The sequence below is a fragment of the Centroberyx affinis genome, unplaced genomic scaffold (genome assembly GCF_046629955.1).
Source record: "Centroberyx affinis isolate AG114_WGS23_722 - 3 ecotype Tasmania unplaced genomic scaffold, CSIRO-AGI_Caff_v1 ptg002635l_1, whole genome shotgun sequence".
NCBI classification, from domain to species: Eukaryota; Metazoa; Chordata; class Actinopteri; order Beryciformes; family Berycidae; genus Centroberyx; species Centroberyx affinis.
Genome location: NW_027280828.1, coordinates 345,576 through 368,425, shown reverse-complemented (window position 1 = coordinate 368,425; position 22,850 = coordinate 345,576). Strand labels below are relative to the sequence as shown.

Genomic DNA, 22,850 nt, shown 5'->3' with positions numbered 1-22,850 from the left:
GAGCTTAAAATTTTTTAAAGCCATTATAATGAAATGTTTCATGTCATATCATTTTGTAATCATTTACTGATTTTATTCTCAAGATCCATAATCCTGTAGATAACTTTCACTTTGAATGTGAAAGATTGTGAAAAATTGTGAAAAATTGTGAAAGATTTTTTAGAGAGCTTTTACACTCAAGTTCCCTGTTTCCTTTGTTGTGCAGTATAGCAATGCAGCTATCAGCAAAACCATGACACCTTTTCAAACTGGAGCAGAGTCTTGGCTGTCATATCTTGTGCCAGTTGGACAGAGTGGAGTTGACAACCTGACAGATTGCAGAGGGAAATGTCAGACATGAGGCCAGGAAGGAACAGACTTATGCTCATGTCTACCAGACTGGGCTCATATTGGTTAATGAGGTTGTTGGGCCTTACACCCACGTGAATTGAATGGCATCATCCAAAAGACCTTGTGGAGGTGAAGAAGACTTTACAGTGTCTGATGTGGTTTGGTGTGATTCTGCAGGCATCAACACCTCAGACATGTCTGCTCTGATCTATCGCTGGTTGAGATGACTGTCAGAGGATTAGGCTGGCATGCAGCACTTGTTGGAGCTGTGTATTAAAGACTTATGTCATTAGTCCTGGGATGTGAGTCATCTTCATTTGAAGCTGATTGCTGATGAGGAGGCTGGATGGCTGGCAACGTAAGCAGCACTTGATGATGGGAAGCAAACCTTGAGGAAATCCTGTGGGGGGAAAATCTCAGAGCGCTGTCCACATGAATGTGAAAACCTGCTGCACAAGGAAAGGAGCCTTGGACTGACGTAAAGTTGTTGAAGCCGTAAGAATGTAAAACATGAAGGACTTGGTGTCTGTGGTGCTGGTAAAACGACTTGTGTGAGAAGAAGCTCCTGAAGCAATGACAGTGCACAAGTTTCTGCTTGGATTGAGATAGTGCAACAATGTGATTAATTGAAACTGCATGTCTACCTGGGTCACAAATTGACAATCTTATGTAGATTTGGACCCTGATATGAATCTGGATCTGAAGTCAAACTTGACTTTTGTGTGGTAGGTTGCAGAATAGTTTATGTTCTGCAGAGTTGCAGGAAACAGTTTGCAAACAGGAAGTGTGATTGCTACATTGACTACCTTGATGGTGGCAAGACTACTTTCATGCAAAAAAAACATCTGAATATCCCATTAAAGAACATATTATCTTTAGAGTTTTTCAGTCTGACCTGTTTCCAGGAACTGAGCCCTCAAATTCTTCTACTGGGGCGACAATTTATTTAAGGGAAATGCATAAAGGCCGATTTACATCTTCTCTCAAGGAAGTACATTTCTCTTGTTGTGTTCCTGCATGTCACCCGAAGGACACCTCTGTGTTTATATCATTACTCTATTTCCCAGTAAATCGATCAAAAGACAATTGCTGTCAGTTCTCTTTGATCTCTTTTGTCTGCATGCTACACCTGGATCCATTAATCACCAGCACAACTGGCACCGCATACAGAGCCAGTTAAATATTTAAGCTGTCCAAACAAGAATAGAGTGGGGTGAGTGCACATCATATTTTCATTATATTGAATTGGTTAACACAGTGCTCATAAATGCACAGAGCACAAAATATAAACAGTTCAGATAATATATGTGACAAAGGGAAGATAAATAAGTGTCAAATCATCATCATCATTTATACATTTAACCTAGATATCCCTGTAGTATATGAACATAAAAGCTTTGGCAAGTTGTGGTCTCATTTCTGCTGTTGTGGTGCGGCAGTGAGCTTGTTGCCAAGTTTCAGCAGCAATTTGATGCCACTTTTCACAGCCGCTGCAAATATTGAAATGCTCTCCTGCCCCTCTTCCTCTACCAGAGTGTGGACTGAATCATCCACAAAGATAATGCTAATTTTTGATAATGTAATCCAAACCAGTTGTGTCTTAGCTTGTCATCTTGATTTTGTTTGAGGTGAGATGTTATAAGCTGCTTGGTTTTATACCTCAACAACACAAACAGCTGAGCTGATATGCAGGTAACAAGTGGGAAACTGCACAGACCTGAACCCACTTCTCCCCTCCGAATGGCATCATAAAAAGCAATGCTGTTGTATTTTTTGGAGGAAGGGGAACAAGCTAAGTGCACAAAATGTGTCTACAGCACACTACAATGACAACAGAGAAACAGTGTGTGTTCCTTTTCCTCATATGAACTGATTTTTACTTGAGTATAAGTCCCCTGTATCTGTGTGTGTGAAAAAAAAAAAAAGCTTCCACAAAAAAGCTGTCATCGCCTCTGTCTACAAAAGGTACAGATCCAATTTTATTTCAGTTTTTTTTATATTTAAAGCTTAGAAAATAAAAAAAATGAGATCAAAAGCCACATGGTTCACATGGTAGTATAATACAAGTGTCTCTAGGAGGAGCAAAAACTCTCAGAGTATATATTACGCTCATTTCAGGGAAGATCTGAAGCAAAGAGTTTTGTGCAGCAACACCGTGATCGAGAAGCAGCTGAAGTTCACGTTCACGTTGATCAACTTAATTTGCTATCGTTTTGTCCTTTGAACAATGCTGACTTTCAGCTTAAAATGTTGTTTCTGTTATTAAAATGACAGTTGAAACGATACAGAACCACTGAACTACCACTTCAATTTCAGGGTACCCCATGACAAACAATATTATTTCAACATGTAAATGCAAAATAAAAATATGCAATGTCCTGGTGTAGCAACAAACAGAAGCATCATAAACAAAGCAAGGACAATGTACAATTAATATAACTGACAAGTCTCACTGTCGCTATTTTGACACTGGGATAAAAAAAAAAAAATGTATCCTTGATTGGCTTTCAAGAAAACTTTCAAGAATTTAGAGAAAATGTCACTAGTTGTCTGAGTCCATGTCGCTGTCTCCTCCGATGGATCTGAACTCTTCGCTCTCCTCGTCTTCGCTGAGCTGCACCTGGGACAGGACGGCCGGACCTCTCCTCCTAGCTTCTTCCTCTTCATCCTCCTCCTCCTCCTCACTGATGCCGTACTCCTCTCCGTTGCCCATGCCAATGGGCTGCAACTGACTCTGGCTCTCCGTCTCCTCGTAGCTGCCATAACTGAGACAGAAAAGAAAGAAGAAAAACCCATGTGATTCAGGTAGAGCAATATATCTCTAGAAAAATGGACATCTACTCTAACAAGGAGTCAGCAAGCACTCTAGCACATTTGTATATAGATATATAAAAAAAAACTATTCTAATAAAATGCTTACCTTCTCCAAAATAAAGTTCACTATGGAATATTTTAAAATTACCACCTATATTAAGACACTTGCATGTACAATTTTGACATCAGCAAATGTCAAATATAAACATATAATTTTTGACTAGAATCATCAATGTTAGTACTTTCAAAACATTTTGGAATTAAACCCTTAACGTAGCAACAATGTGGCTCATTGATACTGTATGACTGGCTCCCGACTTGTTGTACCTGACATTGCTGTCTTCCATGTGAGGCATGTCGGGCACGTCCCCTTCATATGACATCATGCTCTCGTCCTGCTCCATGCCCATGCGGGCCGTCTCTTGGTGAGCTCTGCGCGGAGGCGGAGCTCGCATGTCCACCTCTCTGTCTGAGTCGCTGCCGCTCTCTGACAGATGGATGGCTGGAGGAGAGGGACAGCACACGGTCAGGAGCTCAGCTCTCAAACACAGAGGGTTCTGCATGGCATTAGCCAGAGACTGCTTCAACTGAAGTCATTATCACTGATTCAGTCAATATACAAGGAAGAACGGCATCAGCCATTTTCTTTGTGTATGTTCTGATGCTTTGCGTATTGTCAATTTTCTCTACATATGGTACCTCCATCTGGTGTTTGGGTAAGGGGGGACAGTAATGCGCATATCCAAATAACATTGTACATATGTTATCTACATCTGTAAAGTGAATATTGACAATGTGTATAGGTGTTTTTTTTGGGGTTTTTCTTACAGTGCTCGTCTACAAGCCTATTTGAATGGCCTTCTGTACACTTGTTGCACATTTCGCAAATAATATAATTCACTGTAAATTCCACATATCTGTTTTGTTTATATTTCCATATTATTCTAATTTTTTAATATATTGCATATACATTGATATTTTTTATAATGATACCACTGATTTAATATTGCAAATACTTAATATTTTTGGTATATTTACATATCGTACATATTCTGCATCATACTTTTTCCCTCGTACCATTCATACCTTCTACTTAACATGTTCTACTGTTGAAATTATTGTCTATGTATGTCTGTATAGCCCCCATTTGCTATATTCATTATATTAGATTTTTCTGTTGATATTCTTCTTTCTTTGCTGTATCTATTACTATTTTCTGCTGCAACGACCCAATTTCTCTGCAGAGATCGTGAAAGCTTCATCTGATCTCAGCGCTGCAGCGGGACTTACAGGAGAAAGGGTTGTCGCCCTCCTCTTCGCTGGCGTCGTCCTCTCCGTCAGACATGAGCAGGTCCTGGTACAGCACGCTGGCCTGGGCCGGGCGGCTGGATCCTTCGTCCTCTCCCTCCTCCTCCTCCTCCTCCTCTTCCTCCTGGTCGTGCAGCCGTCTGCGGGGCGGCAGCAGCATCTCGTCTTCGTCCTCCTCGTCCTCCAGATCTCCCTCCCCATCCTCTGCCTGGGGAAACAGGATGGAGAAAAAAGCCCAGACTTTTTAAGATTACTCAGAGAGACTACTATATAAGACTACTATGAGAAAGCTAAGGTGCATAGAGAAACTGGATGTATGATGAGTCTTCTAAAGTTGTGCGATTCTGATAAAGTCACTAATAGAGTGCACTGATCCTGAAAAGTTGGCAATGTACTGGAGGGCAACTTTGGTGCATAATCGGTCCGTGACATTTTACGATGAGTATTTGCCTAAAGCGATAGCGGTCTCATCTGATCTACATGACTTTTCTATCAATCTGCCTTTCTTACAGGAGCTGGAGTCTTGGGTTTGCCATCATCTTCCTCCTCAAAGCCTTCGATGTCAACATCAGACTCTTCCTCCCCGAGTCTTCTGCCGTGGCGACCCTGAAGGACAGAAGGATAACAGTCTGACTACACTCTTGCAGGAAGACGAAGGCAAAACGCAAAGTCTCATTTTATATCTGTAATCATATGAGCAACAACCACTTTTACATGAGTGGGCATGACAAAAGCAATGTAATCCTCTGTACTCTCATCAACAAGCTGGGTACTCTGATGGAGGGGGATAGAGGAGAGGGGAAATGAGTTATGGGAGGGCAGAGGAAGGAAGTTTGTTGAGGGAGAGGTGGCAGATGGTTGAAAGCTGTATTTCTCTCTCTCAGGCTCTCTCTCTCTCTCTTTCTCTCTCTCTCTCTCTCTTCTCTCTCTCTTTCTTCATACCTGCCCCCCTCTCTTCTCTGGAGCAACCACTAGAGGTCCTTCAGAGAAAAGGCTGCTGGTCTCTCTGGGCAGACTTCCTGAAGCCCCGCTGTCAAACAGATCAGCAGGCTGGCCAACACCACACACAGCAGCACACACAGACGGAGAGACGGGGCAAGGAGACAGGAGCGAAGGAGAAAAACACAGGTTGGGAGAGAGGAGAGACTACAGTGAAGAAACTAGATTGGAGAGATGACAGTCAAGAGAAGTGAGAGTTCAGAAAGAAGAGTTACTACAGAGAAAGGGGTGAAGAAATACTAAAAGGGCAGGAGGGGCGCTACAAGGTGTAGCGAGGAGATTCATTTCCACATGTGGCCCGTGAGGCAGTTGAGAGCGTAAACTCTATTGCCGGTTTGGTTCGTTGTAAATTGTGTGTGTGTGTGTCAGCATGCTAATAAATAATCGCTGGGCCCGGCTTGTACTCCTACCTGGGGTGTGTATGGCCCCGGGGTCATGGGGTCCAGGCTCTCCAGGTCCGCTGCATCCAGAGCGGCCTCTTTAGCGGTGGAGATGTCCTTCTCCAACTGGGTCAGGTGCTCATCATACTGGAAGAACAGAAACGCTATTCAGAAAGATGGAACCAGGTTTGTTTCTCTTGAATAAACCTACGGGGCAGTTCTCTTTATCTGCTGGACAGCTGACTTTAATGGGTAAACTTCTGCTTCTAGCGAGGCGTTGCATTCTGTTCCAGTGGATCAGGGAGACACCTCCCTCAGTCACACAGTGGTACAGAGAAACATTTAAGGTTTTTCCTATGGAACACCTCAGTGCTACATTAAAGGGTAATGACAACTTTTTTTATAATATTTGGCAACCTTTCCTTGATTATCTTCCTGGTGATCTTGTTGGCCTACTGCAGAAAGGGTGCCCGCGCATTGTTTTCACAAATAAGTCACATGTAAGTCACAATTCACATGTATGTAATGCAACCCATGTATGTTAACTAATTTATTTATTCTTATTTTGCAATTTGGCAATATCTGTGCTGTCTGGTTCTTTGTTTGGTTGTGTTAAAATTAATAAAATATTATTATAAAAAAAAAGAAAGAAACGCTATTCAGAATGATGGCTGACGACATTTTTCACACCGGCATTGTTAATTTGGCTGCAAAAATCCTGCAAATTTGACTTTAAAGGGATTAACCTCTTCATGAAGCAGGGTTAATAAAGTTTGTAATATTTTGAACCACTTTATGAATGTTTTTTCTAAATATAAGCCGTCCTATGATTGGGCAGCATGTCTACATTTGGTGTCAAAAGATTTGACTGGGACAGTGACATAATCTGGTCAGTTACAGTGTGGATGCAACCCAGACCACCACCACTCATTATGGAGATGACTTTATGAATTTGACAAATCTCCCACCTATCACAAGATGGCAAATTCATAAAAGTAAAATATTCAGGGTGAGAGGATACGCCTCTAGGTAAGACATTTATCTTATCCTACATGGCTTGAGTTTGGCTTGAGTGATCCACAGTGTGTGTCTATTCAAAAGAGAATCTACTACACACAAATTAAAAGAAGGAAGCACAGATTGTGAAATATCAGACAGCACTCAGCAGTGATTATGGAAATTTATGAAAATGGATAGTTCTGGTCCACAGTTCTGATTGGCTGCTGAGTCGCATTCAAAGCCATTGTAAATTACCCAATAAATGCAGAACTGTGACACATAAGTTAATTTAACAACAGAAAATCACGACTCCTGCACCAACACCAGTACTAGAACTATATTGCTTGGTGGAAGAATAACATTTAATTATAGTATTATTGATTAGAAATAAAAGTTTTATTGTACATTAGCATTTTTTCTGCCTCACGTCATTCCTAGCAACGCCTCTCAGCTGTTCTAAATCATGGTACCACACGGCCTCTTGTGATTTATTGCTTAAAAATTCAGCCATAAACACAGTCGGCCTATCTGAAATGGCAAAGAGTGATCTAAGGCCCACACTATACGTACCTCTGCCAAGGTCTGTTTGCACACATTGACAATATCCAGGGCGGTCTTAGTGTAAGGGCTGTCCGGGCCTGTGAAAGGCACACAAAGAAAAAAGGATAAAAAGAATAATTCGCATTCGATAGCATTTTATGAAACTTCATAACTGTGCTTTAAGGTTGCCACACTGTTTGTTTGTAGAGAGACATCTTCTGCAGGGGTAAAGGTGACAAAGTGATCCTAAATGCATCACCACTGACCGTTGTACTTGATACTGTTGGTGTGGATGAGACTGACATCTGACAGGAACGCATCGCGGTTCTGGTATTTGTGTTTGGAGATGTTCTGGTGAACCGCAGCATACACAGACAGAGAGACGGAGGTTTAGAGATTATCTTTCCATTGCCATGTTTTGCTGTTGATAAAAAATGAAGGGAGTATATACGTCCCAAGACTGAAACCTTGAGTGTCTCTCACCTTGCGGATGTTCTCCAGATCCATGGGGCTAACGATCACCTTGTAATAATCTGGCACAAACTTCTTGTTGACAGGATGGTGGAACGGCCATGACTAGAGAGGAGAGAGAGGTGGAGGAATGAGGGGAAGATCACCTTAACTTATAACACACACTCAATGTTCTCAATATATCCAGCCTGCAACAGAAGATGCATGAGTGAGGTGAGACAACAGTGAGAAGAGCCGACTCACATCGGGAACCACCATCATTTTCTGGGTTACGATGTTATCCAGGATGAAGGAGAAGGCCACCTGATCGTCGTCATCCAGCAAGGGGTTGATGGCTTTCTCCAGCCGCACCAGCCTGTCCTCCTTCTGCACACACACATAGAGGTTCCAGGGTCAACGTGGAAGAGGACATGGCGAAAAAAGTAGGGCCTCACTGCTGTTTAAGTTCACACTCACCTCTTTCAGTTTAGCATCGCACAGGTCCAGCATGGACTGCGCTACCTGGGTTATTGGATGCTTTGCTCCTGGAAGTACAAAAAACGAGAAACGTGAAACCTCAGTGCCAGTTTCTAAAATGAAAGTCTAATTGCACCTAACATCACACAGCTTTTAATAGTCCCAAAAGGATGTTAACAGCGTTCTTGTAGCTTTACCGTTGTATGTGGCGCTGTTTTTGACAATGACCTCCACACATTCACGGAACTCCTCCCGAGACGGGTACATCCGCTTGCGTACGTTCTCCCTCAGCGTCTGCAGGTCCATGGGTCGAGGGATGATCTTATAGTAGTCCTTCACCACCTTGGCGTTGACTGGTGTGTGGAATGGGTATGTCTGTGCAGAAGAGGAAAAGATAGTAAAAAAAAAACAGCCAGTAGAGCAGGCAAGGAGGTCTATCAGAAAAGTTAAATATTGTGAGTTGAGGTGCTTGGGTGTGTGCCTGGTGGTTACATTGGGGTGATCCCGCATGTCATTAATGATGCTCTCCAGGACAGAAGACAGGGTCACCATGGGGTCAGTGCGTCTGCGGTGGATGGACTTGTGTGGCCTCTGTGAGTAACAGTACAAAAGCAAGAACATTACAAAAGACTGGCTAAAAGGATTCTCATTTCAAGTGTTAGAGCATACTGTAAAACAAAAAATTACTTACATTGAGGTAGTCACAGTGCACAGCGCTGCCTACGCGTCTCTTCTTCTTTGGTGGGAGCTGCTGTTTGGGGAACTTGAGCACTAAAGACTTTCTGCGCACCTCATCAGCACTGGAGGAGGAAATAATATGGTCAAACACTACAGCAAGGGTTCCCAAACACTTTCATTTCAAGGCCCGCCAAACAGATACACATTTGGCCACAGACAGATAAGATAACACTTTGTCTGAGGGACTCCCACCTTCTTGTTGTTGGAAATGATTTGGTATACAAATGTTTATACTGCAGGTGGGGAGATAATGGTGGGGAATCAGAACAGTCATGCTTATATTCTCTAATAAACTGCCCTCTCCAAATGAAATGATAGTGAAATTAAACTATTCCTCAACTACAGAAAGGATTTTGCAGCTTACATACATACATACATACATACATACATACATACATACATACACAAATTAGCAATGAGTACAAATCTGAACAGCTTTGATATAATGCTTGCCTACAGTAAGAGAGAAAGAACTGGAACTGGAACCCCCTCTACCTTTCAATGAGCTGCTTGCCCAAGACGATCTTGGTGCCCTCCACCTTGATCAGTTCCTCGTTGTCATTGTGGATGACGGTCTTCTCCAGCTCCTCCTCCTGCTCCTCTGTCATGGCGACTGGGTTGGAGGGCGGGGCGTTGGTCTGATAGTACAGCGGGCAGAACTTGTTGGTCCTCATGTGTCCAATGGCTCCACATGCTCCACACTTTAGCTAGGGAAGAGAGGCACACATTAAGGAACAGGACAAATGCTCCGCACGTGCAAATATAATGATATTGAAAGAATGCCATGCTATTCAAGGCTGAAGCAAACCAAGCTGGCCTTAGGTGTGCATTTAGCTGGGTGATAGAATCTGATGAGGAAAGAGCGTAAAAGAGAGAAGTATAGTTAAGTACTGAATCAGCAAGCTTACTTTTACCTTGAGGTCTGGCCTCTCCTTAACCTTCTTGGCCTTCTTCTCTGGGGGGCCCTTGAACTTGTCCTTCTCCTGGTTTCGCTTCAGCCTCCTCAGCTGCTCCTGAATACGCCGCCGCTCCTTCCTCATCTCCTCTCTGTGCTGCTCATCGAAGAGGGCAAACTTCCGTCTGTAGCCACAAAACAAAAAAAACAAGTACAGACTCAGTACAGTCCCATTGCTCATTTGTGGTGATGACATAGACCCAATTAAGTAGCAGTTTATTTGAATGTCATCTCAGCTCTCTGGCTCTCTGGTTGACCAGCTGCTTCATCTCTTCTTTGGAAAATACAGTAACGTCAGGCTGGCCTGCTGGTTAACATTAGCAACTGAACTGTTAGCAAACAAAACGTATAGCATATTATATACAGAAAGGCACTACTTCTTGTTATGTTGTTGACCTGCCCGGGGACTACAGATGTAAATTAGCCTCTTGGCTAACTCTGACACATTTACATTGAAGTGCGAACTAAAATGTTGATTGATGTGTACTGTCCCTGCCAAATAAATCTTAAAATTAAAATAAATAAAATACTTAAACAACAAGTATGAGTATAACCCAGAAGTGCGTTCTCTCTTTGTGTAACATCATCAAAACTAATTTGCATACAAAGAGGATTATGGGAGTTGCAGCTAAATTGCAGCGAAGATGTCATAATTTATGGTTTTACGTCTTTTTTATTAATTAGATAGTACTCAATAAAGAAGAGACTTGATTTGTACAAAATGATTTTTTTAACCACATTATGATGAAAACTCATAGCACCCAGGTACAGAGGAGTAAAGTGTCTCAACCTCACTGACTGACCTGACTGAAGCGCTGTGGTAAAAATCTGAATAGAGACTCACATGAACTCGTCATCCTTGGTGGTTCGGATCCTGGTGTAGGCGTCGATGACTGAGGCCTTGCGCACCGTCTCGCAGCGGACGTACTCCTTGCCGTCCTCGTCCCTGAAGGTGCGATAGATCTTGAGTCGCCGTCCAGTGGCCGAGGAGTTCAGGCTGGTGACGGAGGACGCGTCGTCGTCCTTGTGGGAGCTGGTGGACAAGGAGCTGGCTGCAGAGCAGAGGGAGGTAGAGGTTAAAATCACATAAACACAAAAACATACACAGCCTTTTTCACATTACCTCACAGAGCCAATGTAGACACAACCACCATACTACACCATAAGGATCATTCTCTCTCTCTGTCTCTCTCTAACACACACAATCTCACACACATTGTTGCACAGAAACTCACACAAGCCCTTGCGCCGCTCCTTGCGTCCCTTGTTGTCACGGTCGCTCTCCTCGCCCATCAGCATCCTCTGCAGCTCCTTCCTCTCCTGCTCCTCCCTCTCGCGGGAAAGCTGGGAGCTGGTCTTCTTGTTCTGCAGCATGTTCTCAATGTTCTTTCCCATCTCCTCAAAGTCACTGTCTTCTGCTGAGCTGCTGTCCGTGTCTGTGGAGAGCACCTCCGTTGACTCCAACACCCTGGTGATGGTGGGGGGGGGGGGGGGGCAAAACCGAAAGGATTTAAGTTGTGTTCAGAACAGAAGCCTGTTGCTGACGGCTCAGGAGAACGGGAAGTAAAATATGTTGTGATGAGTGAGAGTTGGTCTCACTTGTTCTGCAGGTCGAAGATCCTCTGGCACTCTTCCTTGTAGCGCTCCTGGTGTTCAGCGACGGAGAAACGGGAGCCTCGGGCAAACTTGCTCATGGGTCCCTCACCTGAACGCGCCTGCTCCGTGGACATGGTTCTCACCACGTCAATCACCTCCCAACGGGACAGCTTCTTGATCTGTCAGACACACACACAGCCACACTTAAAGAGACTGAACGATGAGGGGAGTAAAAACTCATCCTAAAACTAAACTCACATTCCGAGATTTGTGACCATAAACAAATCTCCTAAACCTTTAAGCCAGAAAGGCCAGGACTGTAACCTGTGATTTCATCAAGCAACAAATTTTGGATCTGTTCCATTAACAATGAATAGGTGACTCTGTGGACAGGAGGTTACACAATGTCTTTCTAGGAATACAGGTACATGTTTCTAACTTTATTAAATTTGGACATTCTTGCTGGAGTGCATAAACATATAATTCATTATATAATTAGTGTAAGTAATCTGATGTTGTTGATGGACACAATGGTGCAGGGGTCAAACCTGAGACTCCCTGATTACGGGACGGTGTCTCAAACCACTAGGTCCCCTCTTGTGCTTGTGTGTAGTGCCGTGTTCTTACCTCTTCCTCTGGAACACCAAACTTGCGCAGCAGCTGCTTGGCATTCTTGAGTGAGAGTCTCCTCAGGTCGGCATCTGTCCCGGTCACAGTCTTCTTGGCTGGCTGTGGCTCCCTGTCATCCTGCAAATCACACAGCAGGACAAAACACTTCACCCTCTGTACTAACTATCAGAAGGTAGAATATTTAAAGAAAACTCTGGTGGGGGAGTCAGACCTTCTGTTGAGTGGGCTTGTTGGGCACTTTGACATAGGAGAATCCCTCTCCGCAGCCCGTGGGATCAGCCACACCCGTCACCTCCAACAGACACTTTCCCTTCATGGCAGCGATGAAGGCTCTTGTCGTATTCCAGGGGGCTGTCCGGACCTAGAGTGAGTAAGATAGGATCGGTGTGGCGTTTAGAAACATCTGAGTTTTCATCCAAAGTCAGTAGCACTTGATATCTATTATGAGGGAAACAGGTGGGTCCATACCTCGTCATCAATCTTCATCTGGAAGTCCTCTTCATTCTCCTCCTCTGGAGCAAAGAAGGATTTCTCACCATATCCAGCATCCTGAAAGGGTGAAATGAGTTATAGTACAGCAGTGGAAACAATACTCACTTGTGTACACTATAAGCGGAATCAAGTTATATGAAGACAGACACTGTGTTACCTTGAGCCTCTGCTCAGCCACCAGCATGCTGTAGTAGGCGCAGCACTGCTCTGGAGACACCATGGCTCTGATCTCCTCTTCTGTAGGCAACCTGAAGTCAGGCTTCAGCACCCACCAGTTAGAGTCCATCCCTGGGATGAGGATGAGGCAGTGTTAGCTATTTTCCTATGCACATAACTGCAGCCTTACAGTTGATCATACAACATGGTTAACAACTGAAATCGTGTCCACTACAGGTACACAATTCAGCATTTACTGGCATATTAAACATTATTAGAGTCAAAGATTGAAAAAGCATTATTAGCAAATCATGTCTGTTCAACTTACGTACTGAACATCTGTACTTTACACTGTCCTCACACTACCTCTTACCTGCATTGTAAAATCCATAGTAGTCAAAAAAAGCTCTTTGCCTGTCCAGATTCCTGTCTGTCAATGTAGGGCACACACATCGCTGAGCTCAACCAGCTTCAAACAACACAGTATCCCCTCTCTGATACCTCAACACTGCCCTGATAGGACATAACTGGGTTAGGTTAGTCCAGCTTAACAATAACAATCTTAACAATCAGTGAACAATTCACTGGACATCCAGTCAGACTCAGTGTGTCAATGGCAGGTTGTGGTCACAGCAGTAGTGAATGTGCTGGGGATAAACATTGTCTACCTGTACGTTTGAAGTCAGCACAGAGTTTTAGGCGTTTCCGGATGCTGCTCTCTGAGTGCGAGGGAAAGGCTTTCTTTATATCCTCCATGCGGATTCTGCGGGGCCGATCTTTGCTCTTCCAGAACAGCCGGTAAATGAACACCTACAAAATACGGACGTGGCAGTTGAGTGTATATATGCAGACCTCACAGGCAATGGCAAAAGCTAATTTTACTAGTTGTCTGTTCTAATTATATGTTTGGGGAGTGTTTATGTACTTGCAACAACAGTAGCTTAAGTTTCTGAGAGAGTTAGGGTAAATAAACATACCTGTAGGAAGTCTCTGATGTGGGTGTTGGCTCGTTTAGAGTTGGGCCCGGGAACCTCAAACAAGGGGCACTCTTGACCGACCACAAAGATGTCTACGAGCTCTCTGATGAAGTAGCCCTGTCGCGTTCGCAGAACCAGGAAATCTGTCTCTTTCATCTTGTGCAGGTAGATCGGGGCACGGAAAAGGTTGTTCTCAAACGCCTACAAGAAAACATATACCATATAACAGTTTGCCATGACAACGGATCAGTGATGTTTCCATGTCAACAGATGAGTCTTTGGCTCTGACTTGAGGACCGACCTGCAGCAGCTGTCCGGGGTGCAGAGAACCCAGGAAAGGAGACGTGTGGCAGTACACGGTCTCTCCATATTTACAGTCTGGTGCTCCAGGATCTTTCCCAGGTTTCTGAAGAGTAGAGTCACAAACATAGTACATGTTAACAACTATATGTAACATACAAGTGACAAGTAAAAATAGGGTGTCTGTAAGTTTCTTCAAGTTGAATTTATGACCTTTGATGTCAGAATGAAATTTATGATTGAATGAATTATATGAGAATTTTTCAAATTGAAATAAACATTAAAATAACAACATCTGTAGACCCATCAGTATATAGGTCTGTGTGACTAGGCTGAGAGTCACACAGATCTCTTAAACTGAATTTAAGACGTAAAATGCTGCTGTATTTAATTTTAAAGCAGAAGCTGAAGTCTAGACCCACCCTTTTGTAGTAGTTTTTGATCTTGGTGGCCATGCCGACTTGCATGATGAGAGGGGGGTATTCTTCACTGTACTCTGCCAGGATCAGATCTCCATCTTTGCCTGTCAGGTCCTGGGCTGTTCGCATGAAGAACATGTCTCCTCCACCTGAGGCCTGCCGCTCCTGCTCTCGCATCTATGACAAAAATATAAACATACACACTAATTACACCACCAAACTTAATAATATAAAATGGCAAAACACAACTAGGTCAATTTGTAACTTCATAGACTGATGCTTGTTTTGAACGGGGCTCCACCTTGGCCTTCTTCTTGATATGTTTGAGCAGAGGCTGGGAGGCATGGGGACCTGGCTGAGCCAATGCTCCAAACGAATACTTCTTCAGAGAGGGTCGGTGGAACTGGCGCAGCTTCATGGGTCCCATGTGAGTGGGGAAGAAGGGCTGTCGCAGCTCCACGGCTGGGATAGAGTGCTGGTAAAGAAGCAAAAGACATTGAATGACTCATTCAAGAGGATAACTTATACATATTGACTGGTTTTAACTTTTACTTGACGGGCTATGGCTGACCACAAGCGACTGCCATGAGCCCCTTACTCACCTGAATGATGTTGCCACCGAAAGTCCCTCTTAGGCCTTGCTGTTTGGGATAGTAGAACTCATCGTTGGATAGGTTCCAGGGATCCTTCACCTCTGGCTGGGACATGTTCTGGGTCGAGAGAAAGCAGAGTTGAGGTTCTGAGTCAAATTAACATGCATGAATGAGTTGCATGTCACTTAACCACAGATGACACTATGCATTTCTCTGCAGTTTGTGGTAACTATATTCATTTCCCAATGAACACCTACTGGTAATGTCATACCCGTCTCATCTATTTTTGCTACAGAACTGTTTTTGTTTATATCGAAAACTTAGTTAACCTTTACAATACACTTTATCAGTCCAAACATTTGCAGTTTCTGCTCACACATAATGATGTTAAACAAAATCCCAGGAGCCTGAAGTGCAAGTTTCCTGTCAATTTCATTTTCAATGCCCTACATTATGTAGCCTTTTTTAATTACAGACTTATCACACCATTTGATATTTGCCTTTAATACGAGAAGTGCATGATCATCCACACACCATCTGTCTCACTGTAGGGACGACATCACTTTTTCAGGCCCCAACCACCATCAAAGATACTTATCCCTGTTATCTGCCAAGTCACATAATCCAACATGTCCCCTAACCTCTCCTGATGTGACTACATACCTGCTGGGGCTCGTCTTTTATCACCCCAGTCTTCCCCAGAAGAATGCGGCTCTTCTTCATTGCGGACTCCTTCTTGTTCTCTTTTGATGGGGAATGGGACGTCCTCTCCTCCTTTTCATCAGGAATTTCTACAAGAGACAACAGTCAGACAGTGGTGTCAAAGTAAGCAATTCTCAAGTAACCTGGGTGGCACGCATTTTTACAGAATTAAAAGTAAGGGTGCGTTCCCACTTTTCTGCCTAGAGTGCAAGTATCCTGTCAATTTCATTTTCAATGGCCTACATTATGAATATTTACACCATATGATATTTGCCTTTCATATGAGAAGTGTGCGATCAACCACACACCATCTGTCTCATTGTAATGACAACATTGTTTTTCTGGCCCCATCCACTATCAAAAATGCAGATCCCTGTTATCTGTCAAGTGACTTTGACATCCAATGGTTCTCAATCCTGGTCCTCAGATTTGCACTTGTGTCTCCAAACCAACACCAGGCGCTCTGTTCAGCTGGTGATGATGTGCAGAGCTTTGTTTACATTGTAAAATATGCGTAGGTAACATAAACAAACAGTAGATACATGCATGCATGTTGCGCATACGGCTAGTTATGGTTTTCATGTGCTTTGTTTGACCATGGCAAGAGATGACTGTTTGCGCTGGCTTTGGTGATAGAGGCAGAGGAGCCGGGGGAAGAGGCTGCAGTTAAACTGTCAGCTCCCTAAGTAGCGTGAAATCCCACTTCCACTTCATTGTGATTAGTCAGCTCACAAAAACATGTAGCCCACATTAGCCCAAATTGAACTCAACTTCAGAAATGTGGCCGCATTTTGTCTGCTTTGCAGCCACTCACCATTTCTATTAAATCTTATTAGTAAAACAGTGGAATAGTGTCAAAATGCACGAAGATGTTATTTATGAATTTGTACCAAGAATGATATTCTCGTCATTGGGGTCCAGAGTAAGGACAGGTGGGGTGAGCATGCGATGCATTGCCTGGTCATCCCAGATAATGTTGTCCTCCCAGCGTCCGTATACTAGCTCCTCATTGTCGATAGGGAAGATGGAGAACCAGGGAGAGTCATCTTCATGAGAGACTGCGGAGGAACAAAAACAGTCAATACAGGGATTAGGCAACTCAATTTTAAGAAATTTCCGTGATCGATCGATCGTCAAAATAATGATCAATTAATCTTTTTAAAAAAAACAGCAAAATGTAGCTTAGAAAACACAGTTCCAGAAGACAGTTGGATGTTGGCTTGTTAGATGGTACATTATCATTGTTGTAGTTGTTTTGCATTTCAACACTGTATCACAATGCTTGCAGTGAAAACTGTCATCTTTTAAGGTAAAATGGTCCCACACTGGACTGCATTTTGTCCGCTGTCTTGCTCTGTGCCCGGCTGTGGACCGGTGTAACCCTGGCATGTTTCATCATAGTTACTTTGCGCCCCCTTGTGTTTTATTTAAATAATGATTTCACTTAAAACTCCCACTGATGCAGTTCAAGATGAGACCACACATTGTTCACTTTGATTGTTTAACTGATAAGCTTGATCAATCAAATTCTTAACAGCAATTAATCGATCATCGGCTAATCATTTACAACAATAACAGGGATAGTAGAAAGTCAGGCTTAAATAGAAAGGGTTGGTTTGCTCTGATTTACGTTATAGAAAAATAAAAGACACTGCAGTACCTTGATGATCATGGTTGTTTTTGTCCCGCTTGGAGCCAGAGATTGAAGAAGCTTTGGGCATGGGTGGAGGTGTGGGTGGCACCAATTGGGAATTACTTCTAGTCAGACCTGTGGGGTAAAGATATTATTACACTCATGACCCAAAAATATTACACTATGCTGATCCAGGTTGATCCTGTGTAGGAGCCACTTCATTCACCCAGACCCGGGTCAGACCCACAAACACATGTGTTTGTGGGCCTGGCTGTTACCTTATGTCGTCAGCAAACATAGATGTGTTTATAGTCTGTATGCAACATGGCAGATGACACAACCTTCCAGACATTATTCACCATTATTCACATTAATCACCAAACAAATGCTTCACACAACTGTTAACACTGTACAACAGCTGTATAATGTTGTTAGGTGCTGTTCGCCTCTGTGTTGTTACCGCTGCAATGTCTCAACTTAGTAAACACCACCCTTACCATATAATGTGCCTTTTACATCACAAAAAGAGCCATAGTGAGGTTTAATTTTCTGTATTTTGGGGCTGAAGTGGCTGGGTTACTCACCCTGCTGTGCATTATAGGCGTTGGCATTGCGGGTCATGCTAGAGGGCAGCCACCCTGCCAGGCTGGCTCGCTGAGTCTTGGTGCCCTTGTGTTTTACATCCTCCCCATTCCAAATAATGTCCTCCTCCCACTGGAGTTGGGTGACCATCAGGAAGAGCTCATTCTCAATGGTTTGCTGGTCCTTCTCACCATCATCATCATCATCATCATCATCCCTCTCCTGAAACCAGAGATTTATTAGATACAAGAGCAAAGACACAATGTATCAGGTGTCATTTCCCTGATATCACTACACACGTCCACGGTCTGCAAACCTCTTGAGCAGTCTCTTTTATTGGTTCAGGCTTCTCCTGCTTCTGAGGCTCCTCCGTCTCCTCTTCTCTCATTTTGAAGCCGTAGCTGAAGTTGCTTCCATCCTCAGGGACTCCTAGCATGTCGTACCACAGCTGGGCTGGACCGTATCTCCACTCTGCAACCTTGGGTCGAGACTCTGCCTCCTTGTCGCCGTCTCCGCATGCCTGAGAGAACTTGGATTCTACTGGAGCCATCATGGTTATCTGGACGGCAGAGAAGAGTATTGGGAAGCCTTGCGATACCTATCAATTACTAGTTGACATTAGAAGAGCTTATAACAGCCTGTGAGCCATGAAGATTTACCTCATCATCAGAGAGACACTGCTCTGGGGGCGGAGGTGGCGCATACTCATAAGTCCATCCAGACTTCTTCTCCTGGCCTTGCTCTGTGGGCTCCCCTTCTGGAGGAGGCGTCCCGGGCTGATGTTCCCGATGCTTCCGTTTCTTCTTCCTGCGGGCGCTCCTCCAAACTGACGGCATGTTCTTTCCAGGGCCGAACAGCCGCAAGAATCTGAGCACCTGGTGGGATTTAAAAGACATCAGCGCAACCCCTTGGGAAAAGTGTATGATCTCAAAATAATCCATTAGCACACGTAATAATGATCATGTTCGGGTGAGTAAAGAGCCTTTGCAGACGCCTCACCCTTCCAGGCCTGAACACTGGGAAGAGCTCTGTGACGCCCGGCAGCGCTTTGGCAGCGTCTTTCTGCATGATGCCGGCCAGAGGGAGGGTGAGCCGGTCCGGGGGGCCTCCAGCCCCGGAGCCCTGGCAGGGACGGTCGGTCTCTGACTCAGAGTCTGAAGAGCTGCTGAAGTCCACCTTGTCCGCCGTGGAGGACGGGGCGATGATGGAGGGCAGGATGATGCCATCGCCCTCTTCCCCCACTGTGAGGAGACACAAAACACACCAATAGAAGAGACTCTAAAATAATTTAGCAACAAATATTTCTGATCCCAAATACATAAACCTGTGTCTCTTTGACTTTTGGCTAAGATCAAGTGTAGTATCTGTTGGATAGAGAGAATGTCCGTCAACTGGATGGTCCGGGTTCAAGACCATGTCAGCAAGCATCCGTCCTTAAGCAATTCACTAAATCCCTACCGGCTCCAGGCTTACTGTTCCGTAGACAGGGATCAATAAAGTATCACATCATTATCAATCAACGTGTCCTCACCACTTGCGCTCTGAGGAGAGGGTTCATCTTTCTTGCCAGGTGTAGGGAGACTCGGTGGTGGGGGAGGAGGCATGAGCTTGGAATCAATATCCTCGCAGTCGGCGTCATAGTCATCCTCATCATCTTGGTCAGATAAAGGAATCACAAACGCAATCAGTTTAATATGGACTTAAGGTAATGGCACTGAGAGTAAGAGTGAAGAATAATAAAACAATAACAAAGTGTACACTGAAATTTTAGAACCCCTGGTAAAGATAAATGAAAGGTGATTAAAAAAACAACCAAAAAACACCTAACAAAGTATACTTTGCGAACTCTCAGGAAAATCTGTAATTGTTATACCTTCAAAAAAACATGTCTGGACTTATATTTCATTTTGATAGATGAGAGCACCTTTATACATCTCAGAAAAAAAATAACAAATGTAAGTATTTTGAAATAATTTCTACCAAAAACAGAATGTGCAAATTGTCAAACAAAATATGCAAAAAATCAAGCCAGAGGTAGAATTTTATTCAGTGACTATAAGAGCAAGCAAACGGTAAATTAGAGTCTGTAGAGCTGTAGGTTGTTCACCTGTTTTCCTGCTGGGCTGCAGCGAGCCCATGGCCTGACGGTACTTCTTGGTCTCATCCTCGGCAACCTCACTGATGTCAGAATAGTCAACCGCATCTTCGGTACTTTTCACCCAACCTGGACAAGGTAAAATAGTGCAGTTGTCATTCCATCCAGCGCTTCACTACAGAGACGCAAAGCTACTTCAAGCCTTTACGCTCACCTTCTGCATCTGTGCTACCCGAGTCTCTGTTTTCGTCTGGATCGTCCTCCTCACTGGCAGTGATCTCTGTGATGAGTGAACCCAGGCCCAGGGAGCCCAAACCAGCCAGGTGCTTCTTGGACTCCTGGGGTGAGAGCAGAAATGGCATACAGTCGCAGTCAGCAGTGAAAAACCATAGCAAGCTGGGTCGCACAATTAATTGCAGAAAATTGTGTATCGAGATTTTATGTCTCCACAATTAATAATCGTGTAATTCAAGATGTTGAAGTGTTTGTTATATTTTAAATTCCCCTTAAAGCACATACTAACAGCCAGTTTCTGATGTACTATTGTGGCAATTGGTCTAAGGTAGAGTCACATTATTGATGGATTTTTTCATAGGATTGAAGATACGATGAAACTTTAATGACCCAATATTCCACCAGGGATTACTATAGATTCATTTAACTTAAATGCTATGCAAAATGATGTGACTTCAATGTGACCCTTAAATGAAAAAGCATCTTCAAAACTCTCACATTGTCCAGAACACTGTCATCCTCCAGCTGGCCGTCTTCATTAATGTTTCCGAAGAGGAAGCCAGTCAGAGAGAACGGGCGGTCTTGGTCCTCATCACTGTCAGAGTCTGACATCCTGAAATATCAGGGTCATGTAAGATAGCATTTAGCCATTTAGCTGATCCTCTTAGGCAAACTGACTCACAATGAGTGCAACATACATCGCCAACATGACAAGCAACATAGTAAGTAAGTAGGCTACACAGTACACAGGGCCATAGACATTCCTGTGACCCTCGAATGATCCTGTCAGTGGGAAGAACAGTGAAATAAGTACTAAGCTGGTGCTAAGGAGAGAAGCAGAGGTTTTGGGTTTTTTTCAACTTCAAGGTAAGAGTATATTAGTGTAAATAGGATGGAGAAATGGGAGAGGAGATATGATTCTGGGTAGAAAGGGGGGATATAACATTGTAATAATGTCATTGTAAAGCAGTAATAGGAAATCCATTATTGTTGCTACTTGCTATGCATTTTCAGTTCAGCTTCATACATTGTGTGCATATACCCTTCGTTACAGTTACAGAATATAAACGGATGAAAGAGTCCTACTGGATTCATCTAAACTGCCGTCCATCCACAATGGTCTGCTGCCTTGAAAACACACCAGATCAGTCAAAACATCTACGTTGCTGCTCTGATCACGTGTGGTTATTGACCAAAATGTTATACTGTTGTAAGTGAAGGTTATAATTAACACTGTTTCTGTAAATAATATCTATCATCTTTCGTGGTTAAATAATAGTTAAAATCTGTGTATTACTGACCAGCCTACAACAAGCACTGCTTGGTAGAACACGCACACTTCGTACTGACCAGTTGGGAAGTTGCTGTTGACTTGTGAACGTTTGTATTTCCTAACTGTTCGCTTTGTTCGTTTGTTTTTGCATTACACTTGGCTCAATTCTGTAAATGTGCTTGTCTCCTGTTGTGATTTTAGACATTAGCCAAACATGGTGGTTGTCTTTTAAAAATCCCTTAGATTTCGGCAGTTTCATTCTATCTACTAATTTACTGCAGTTCAATAAAAAGCATTCAGGGACAAAAAACGGTCTATGAATCCCATCTTGAACTGAAGCAATCCTGGTAGCTACTTGACTTCATCAACGCAGCCTGGTGCTTCCTATTGCATTGTAGCTATGATGAAAACGAATGCTTAGAAACTACAATATAACCATTTCGCGGTTGTATATATGTAGTTGCGACTTAAACTTACCTTGCGTGACTTCTGTTCAGATTCAGTACCACTGGGTTTTAGCCAGCTCATACATTTGCTGAATGCTAACTAATGTTAGCTGGCACAGTTTCAGTCTGGCCAAAGTTGGCTAGACAAAATAGCTTGCTAGAAGCTAACATCTAAGTTAAACATCGTTTCCCCGTGAGCCAGCGTCAGCGTCGTTACCATGTAAGGTTAAAATAATATCCACACCGAATTGGTATTTAATGCAATCTTTAAACGGCTTGATTAGATATAAATTTGTGTTTTTTTATTTGTGTATCTGTCATGTACAGCGGCGCTAAACCAAGAAGATAAATACACTGGTAGCATCGTTAGCTAGCTAGCCGAACCTCCAAGTACCCGGATGGCCTGTGGTGCGTTCAGGCACTCATCGTAACGTGGTTAACTTTGGAGTCTGCGTCCAAGAAGTTGAGCCTTTTCAAAAGCCCGACAATTTATTTGTGTCATTAGTATTAGTGTTAGTATTAGTATTAATTATACAGTGAGCACATATATGCGAGGATACATGCGTGCTTGATTACAGGTATATGAAGTTTTACCTAGAGACGGCTCAATTTGTTTACATTCTAATCTCTACTCAAATAGAACAGCCCGCCTACTTTTCTTACCTTTGAATATCCATTTAATTTTGCCTCCTGTCTTTGCTGCTGCAGTGTTTCACTATTGTCTTTGGCACT

The 22,850-nt window shown here is 43.4% G+C and overlaps 1 protein-coding gene across 2 annotated transcripts; it reads right to left on the bottom strand.

Annotated features, from left to right (window-relative positions):
- Positions 1 to 2,304: 2,304 nt before the first annotated feature.
- taf1 (TAF1 RNA polymerase II, TATA box binding protein (TBP)-associated factor) lies at positions 2,305 to 22,429 on the bottom strand. 2 transcript variants are annotated; one of them, XM_071534931.1, is made up of 40 exons: positions 22,150 to 22,429; positions 20,898 to 21,012; positions 20,380 to 20,503; positions 20,178 to 20,294; positions 19,602 to 19,724; positions 19,070 to 19,311; positions 18,730 to 18,945; positions 18,387 to 18,629; positions 18,073 to 18,292; positions 17,516 to 17,623; positions 16,746 to 16,913; positions 15,817 to 15,944; positions 15,163 to 15,270; positions 14,862 to 15,035; positions 14,564 to 14,737; positions 14,143 to 14,247; positions 13,842 to 14,042; positions 13,533 to 13,674; positions 12,866 to 12,996; positions 12,685 to 12,765; positions 12,428 to 12,577; positions 12,214 to 12,333; positions 11,590 to 11,765; positions 11,226 to 11,458; positions 10,835 to 11,042; positions 9,944 to 10,115; positions 9,531 to 9,742; positions 8,989 to 9,097; positions 8,790 to 8,888; positions 8,495 to 8,672; positions 8,298 to 8,365; positions 8,085 to 8,207; positions 7,854 to 7,946; positions 7,637 to 7,721; positions 7,401 to 7,468; positions 5,862 to 5,978; positions 4,963 to 5,058; positions 4,435 to 4,660; positions 3,472 to 3,646; positions 2,305 to 3,095 (listed from the first exon to the last, which is right to left on the bottom strand). In XM_071534931.1, the coding sequence occupies exons 2-40, from the start codon at positions 21,009 to 21,011 to the stop codon at positions 2,873 to 2,875; spliced, it is 5,850 nt and encodes a 1,949-aa protein (XP_071391032.1). In that variant the 5' UTR covers position 21,012; positions 22,150 to 22,429; the 3' UTR covers positions 2,305 to 2,872. The 2 variants fall into 2 exon arrangements, with proteins under 2 accessions (XP_071391032.1, XP_071391033.1); XM_071534932.1 differs by lacking the exon at positions 4,963 to 5,058 and having other exon boundaries at positions 2,873 to 3,095.
- Between the last annotated feature and the right edge of the window lie 421 nt (positions 22,430 to 22,850).

Excerpts from the sequence above, each read along its gene's own strand:
- taf1 (XM_071534931.1), bottom strand. The coding sequence starts at position 21,011 with ATGTCAGACTCTGACAGTGATGAGGACCAAGACCGCCCGTTCTCTCTG. Across the intron at positions 20,504-20,897 it reads ATGACAGTGTTCTGGACAAT|GAGTCCAAGAAGCACCTGGC; the intron begins GTGAGAGTTTTG and ends CTCTCACCCCAG. Across the intron at positions 16,914-17,515 it reads AAACAACCATGATCATCAAG|TCTCTCATGAAGATGACTCT; the intron begins GTACTGCAGTGT and ends GTTCCTCCGCAG.